Below are 5732 nucleotides of genomic sequence, written 5' to 3'. Positions count from 1 at the left end.
AGGCGGACACGGATTAGCCAGAGAGAAAAAGCCCGAAAAGCAGTCAGATGGAATGGAGGTAGGGAAGCGAGCTGATGAGGCATAACAGGGGAGTGGCGAAACAGTGGGGTGGAGGATGGCAGAGTGGCCAGTGGTATCTGCCTGCTTCAAGACCCAAAACCCAGTCTCAGAGAGAGGAGCAAAAAGTCAACCGACAAGGTTTTGGCAGCACAGCCTTGACCAGTGACAGAAATCTGTAAACACCCTACATGCCCATTCACGGAGGCGGTTAAATAAATACTGTGCGACAGCTGTAAAAAAGACAGAAAGTCCATGTTCTGACATGTAAACAATTTCAAATATACTAAAGGGGGCGGGGGAGGTACAGAACAGCAGGTAAAGGACGCCACACTTCATGAAAAATATGTACACGTGGAAAATTCCTGGAAGAATACACAAACTCATCAAAGTAGTTGCATCTTTATGCTGTTAGAATAGTGGATCCTACATAAGTATTACTTTTTCAATTTAAAACCCCTTATCTTCTAAGGGCACCAGCTCTGTAACTGGCCATCTCTAGGTTAGATCACGGGTCTACGTATTTGCCGGGTGATAATGGCCAAGTGACTACATTCCTCTGAACCTCAGTCTCCTCATCTGTAAAATGGGGAATGTGGCTATACATGCATCATAAAGTTGCAGTAATTAAATACACAACGCAACAACCATCTAGAACAGTCCCAGGCACAAAGTAAGCACCCCTTACGTCACACCTACTGTCATCATTGTGCTGGCTGACAACAAAATGAAGCCATGTTCAAGGCTAAGAGTGTGAGCTCTGGAGCCAGCCTGCTACTTCCTCAGCGGTGACCTTGGGCAAGCTACTTCCTCTCTAGGCCTGTTGCCTCACCTGTCATAAGTCGGGGAACAAGAGTGCCCACCCTCAGGGTGGCTGGGGGGCGGGGCAAAGTCACAGGAAAAAGGATGCAACCCCCACATGCTACATGCTGGGCTGTGCCAGGTGGTTCCCAGGTATCAGCAGCAGCTGCTATGATTACTTACTATGCTCATCAACAGGAAGCGGGGCGGGGGAATTGGGGGGAAATATTGGCCACAGTGACACAGTGACACTCAGAGGAGGAAGAGGTTCAAGACGGGTCACCTCCCCGAGAAGGCACAGAAACACACTAAATTAGCACAGTAATTTTAAAAAACCTTTCAATGCCTCCCAGTCCCTCCCTCCGTCGCCTGGACCAGATCAACGCAGCGTGATTCCCACAGAGGCCAGGGCCTCGGTGGCCCAGGCGGGACAGAGGGTGGGGTCCCCATACATGGTGCCCATGAAGTCCTGCACGAAGTCAGGGAAGCGCTTCTCCACGATGCTGGCGCGCACTGCGCTCATCAGCTGCAGCTGCAGGAGGTAGGCGCCAGCGTCAGCGGGGGGCGGGGCCAGAACCCTCCCACGCCCACCCTGCGGCCTGGCCACAGGCCCACCTGGTAGGCGATGTTGTGGACTGTGAGGTGGTGCAGGGCAGCCGTGTTGTCGCTGTGGAGCAGCGCGTGCAGGAAGGCCCGACTGTGCCTGGGGACGGGAGGTCGGGGCTCAGCGATGCAGAGTCCTGGGCCCTCCACGTCCTCCCACATCGCGCCCCCCCCCACCCCCACCACCCTACTTCTGGCAGGTAGGACAGGCACATTCGGGGTCTATGGGCCGGAAGTCCTTCTCATACTGCTTCTTCTTCAGCTGCAGGTTCCCGGTGGGCACCAAGGCGGAGCCAAAGCGCTAGAAGAGGGGGAGAGGGGAAGGTGGGTCAACTTGGTCTTCTTCCTCGCCGGCCCCACCCCCACCTTAACCCCCCAGGCCGCCCCCCTCCATCTGCCCCCTGCCCAGGGCCTCACCGCCGTCCTCGTGGGGAAGACGCAGTCGAACATGTCACATCCGAGAGCCACGCAGACCACCAGATCAGTGGCGTAGCTGGGGGGAGGGCCACGGGGGAGGGAGCAGAGAACCTCACGCCCTGGTCACACACCCAGGTCTCCCCCCACACATACACGCAGACTCCCCGGGACAGGGCCACACTCCCTCTGAACCGCCCCCAGAGGAAAGCCAGGTCCCCCCTTCAGTCCCCCCGACAGGCAGGGCTGTGTCATTCCACCAATACGGGCCTGGGCAGGACCCCGCTCCCCACAGGCAGGGCTCTCTCCCCTCTCCTGCACATACCCGACCCCCATCAGGTATCGTGGCTTGTCCTTAGGCAGCCTCGAGGTGCTCAGAGCCACCATCCTCCAGAACTGGCCCTTGCTCTCGCCCCCACTCAGGCCCCCGATGGCGAAGCCCGGCACGTCCCTCTTGGTCATCTCTGGGGGTACAGGGCAAGGTGAGGGGCCACCAGGCAAAAGAAAATCTGCCTCCTCCTCTGTGACCCCAGGGCCAACCTGCCCAGACGTCCACAGTCCCTCAAGGAGAAAGAGCGAGAGAGAGTCCATCTAAGGACAGCTGGTGACCTCAGCGACATGCATGTGAGACCTTCCATCCTAAAGACAGGCACACAGCCTGTGCTCCCTTAGCTGAAACGTAAGATGAAGCCAGATGTGTTTCAGACCTGAGAATTTTCCAGAGTTTAGAACAGTGCACATCCTGTCGGCCAGATAACGGCCTGTCCTCAAACACTCTAATGGTTCGGCCGCAGAACACGCAGTCGACCCCCAACAACTGGGCCGGACGACCACGTAGGTCTGGCCTTGCCACGCCAAGAGTCGTCACAAACTCGCGAGGGGTGTGGGTTTTAGAAGTGCTCGGTGAGGCTCCGAACTGCAGACCAGGGCTGCAGCAACACGCCGTTGTTGAGGTGCTCGGGGCCGGACGCCGGCCCGAGGCCACCTAGGCAGAGGCTGGATTTGAACCCAGGAGCACCCACCAAGCCCAGGTGTGCCTTGGGCCCCAGTTGTCCAGTTCAACCAGGGGAGGTCACGGCCATTGACCAAATGGACCCGGCCCAAAGGCCAGGCTTCAAAGCTGGAATGAGCAGCAGAGTCAACTGGGGACGAGGTGTTCAAACATGGCCTCCCTGGCCCCATGTCACCGCGGACTCAGAGGCAGTCATGGGGGAGAAGCCGGGTGGTGCTGGGGCGGGTCGGCCGTGGAGCACTCGGAGAAGCACCATCAGTGTCGAGGCACGACATGAACTTGATAGGGCAAGACCCGCCTGGTAGGATTTTATTAGGTGAGAACGGACAATACCAGCAAGTGTTTCGTGTGTTAGGGTAACAGTTCAGGAGGCTTGGTTTCTGCTTCCTTCCACGGCCACGCACACTGAGCTGAGACATGAACTGTATCTCCGCGCCGCCTGCGTGGCTCAGTTGGTTAAGCGTCTCTCTTTTTTCATTAATGAATCTTCTACTTTTTTTTTATTCTTTTCTTATGTTTTTTATTTATTTTTGAGAGACAGAGAGAGACAGTGTGAGTAGGGGAGGGTCAGAGAGAGGGAGACACAGAATCAGAAGCAGGCTCCAGGCTCTGAGCTGTCAGCACAGAGCCCAACATGGGGCTCGAACCTACGATCTGTGAGATCATGACCTGAGCCGAAGCCGGACACTCAACCGACTGAGCCACCTGGGTGCCCCAAGCGTCTGACTCTTTTTTTTTTTAATGCTTTATTTATTTTTGATACAGAAGAGACAGAGCATGAGAGGGGGAGGGTCAGAGAGAGAGGGAGACACAGAATCTGACACAGGCTCCAGGCTCTGAGCTAGGTGTCAGCACAGAGCCTGACGCGGGGCTAGAACCCACGAACCTGAGATCTGACCTGAGGCGAAGTCAGAGGCTTAACCGACTGAGCCACCCAGCCGCCCCGCATCTGACTCTTTATATGGCTCAGGTCACGATCTCCCAGTCAAGGGATCGATCCCCGTGTCGGGCTCTCAGCTGAGCATGGAGCCTTTCTCTCTCTCTCTCTCTCTCTCTCTCTCTCTCTCTCTCTCTCTCTCTCTCTCCCTCCCTCCCTCCCTCCCTCCCTCTCTCCCTCCCTCCCTCTCTCTCTCTCTCTCTCTCTCTCTCTCTGACCTTCCCCTGCCCGGTGTACTCATGCTTTCTCGCTTTCTCTTTCAAAATAAGCAAATAAACAGAAAGGGAGGAAGGGAGGGAAGGGAAGGAAGGGAGGGAAGGAAGGAAGAAAGAAATGTATCTCTCACTGGGGGGGTCTCCATTAAAAAAGACTTACGAGGCCCAGAGCTGGGTGCAGTTTGAGGACAAAAGGAATTACAACAAAGACAGTCTTCACAACAGTACATTCTGCTGCCAGGTACAGACAGAGCACTTTGACATTTATCCTCATGACATTGGGAGTATGTGCCCATTTTACAGAGGGGGAAAGTAAGGCTCAGGTTAAGCCACTTGCCCAAGGGTGGACATGGCAGCAGATCAGAGGTTTGGATGCAGCCAGCCAAAACTCCAGAACCCAGAGTCTTGCACATGAAACCTTATTGCCTTTGAGGCCCCTTCTCTGCCTCCCTCTGGTCTCCATGGCCACAGACACCCCATGGGCCTTACTGTCACTCTTGCCCTGGGCAGAAACTCCAACCTCCTCATGAGCCTTCTGCTTCCTATACTGTTCCATGATGCCCCTTGGTTCCTATCACACTCCCACTCAACAGACCTCCATGGCTCCCCAGTACCCCCCTATCAACAGAATGCACTGGGCCCAAGCCCTCACTCCAGACCCTGAGGAGGAAGCAGCACGGTGTCCCAGTGAATGCTGTAGGTTCTGGAGCCCAAGACTGGGTCCAAGTGCTGCCTCTGCAACATCCAAGCTGGGTGGTGGGGTAAGTGACTTAACAGCTCGGTGCTCCAGCTTCTTCTTCTATAACCTCGGGAACCCGGTAGTTCCCACCTTACAGGCTGGTTACAAAACCAACGGGGTCAGTCCGTGACCAGCATGTGGCACAGGGCCTGGTGAACGCCCCAAAATTGCTAGCGATCGAAATTACCAGTATCCTGCAAACTTTCTACTCCCATTTCTGCCTCCGCGCCTGCGCGTCAGCCATCCCTTCGGCCCGTGAACAACCACCGAGGGCGGCATGACGTGCCAGGCCCGTGTGGGACCCTGAGTGAGGGACCAGGCCCGGATCTACCAGCAGGTGGCTCTACCTTCGAGGCAGGTGGCCCGGAGATCCGCGTCTAGCCCCCCCTGGATGATGGCAAAGAGGTTCTGCTTGTCAGGATGTTGGTGGGCTGCAATGCACCGGTCCAGCCAGCGGATTGACCTGCAAGAGGGACCCAGGCATGAGCCCCGGGGTAGGAAGACGAGGCTCCGGGACTATGATCCCCTCCCCAGGTACGCACACATGCAGACACACTGCGCGCGCGCGTGCACAGACATACACACGCACCTGTACATGGCCTCCTCCACGCGGGGCCCTGTCACAGTGCTACTGACCACGTCGTCCAGCTGCATGATAATGTCTGAGCCTGGGGGGGGACACAGAGCACCGAAGCTGGGGTCACTGGGGGGCTCAGCCGGTTAAGCATCACACTCCTGGTTTCAGCTCAGGTCGTGATCTCACAGTTTTTGAGATCGAGCCCCATGCTGGGCTCTGCACTGGCAGCAAGGAATCAGCCCGGGATTCTCTCTTCCCCTCTCAATCTGCCCCCTCCCCCCCCCCCCCCCTCAAAATAAATAAATAAACTAAAAAAAAAAAAAAAAGAAGTGAATCACTGGGAAAGCCCTCACTTCCTACTGGGGACAAGCTGGACC

General features: G+C 56.3%; 1 protein-coding gene across 1 annotated transcript in view; it reads right to left on the bottom strand.

The window, feature by feature from the left end:
- Positions 1-293: 293 nt before the first annotated feature.
- QTRT1 (queuine tRNA-ribosyltransferase catalytic subunit 1) overlaps positions 294-5732 on the bottom strand; it is an 8511-nt gene continuing 3072 nt past the window's right edge. Inside the window, exons 4-10 of the mRNA XM_029918099.1 lie at positions 5368-5446; positions 5126-5241; positions 2201-2339; positions 1879-1954; positions 1653-1762; positions 1474-1561; positions 294-1390 (exon numbers count right to left, since the gene is read on the bottom strand). Coding sequence (XP_029773959.1) covers positions 1238-1390; positions 1474-1561; positions 1653-1762; positions 1879-1954; positions 2201-2339; positions 5126-5241; positions 5368-5446 — 761 coding nt within the window. The 3' untranslated portion in view covers positions 294-1237. The remainder of the gene's footprint in view (positions 1391-1473; positions 1562-1652; positions 1763-1878; positions 1955-2200; positions 2340-5125; positions 5242-5367; positions 5447-5732) is intronic.

Source organism: Suricata suricatta, chromosome 12 (assembly GCF_006229205.1).
Source record: "Suricata suricatta isolate VVHF042 chromosome 12, meerkat_22Aug2017_6uvM2_HiC, whole genome shotgun sequence".
Taxonomy (NCBI): Eukaryota; Metazoa; Chordata; class Mammalia; order Carnivora; family Herpestidae; genus Suricata; species Suricata suricatta.
The sequence above is the reverse complement of the archived record's forward strand: the minus strand, read 5'-3'. Positions and strand labels throughout refer to the sequence as shown.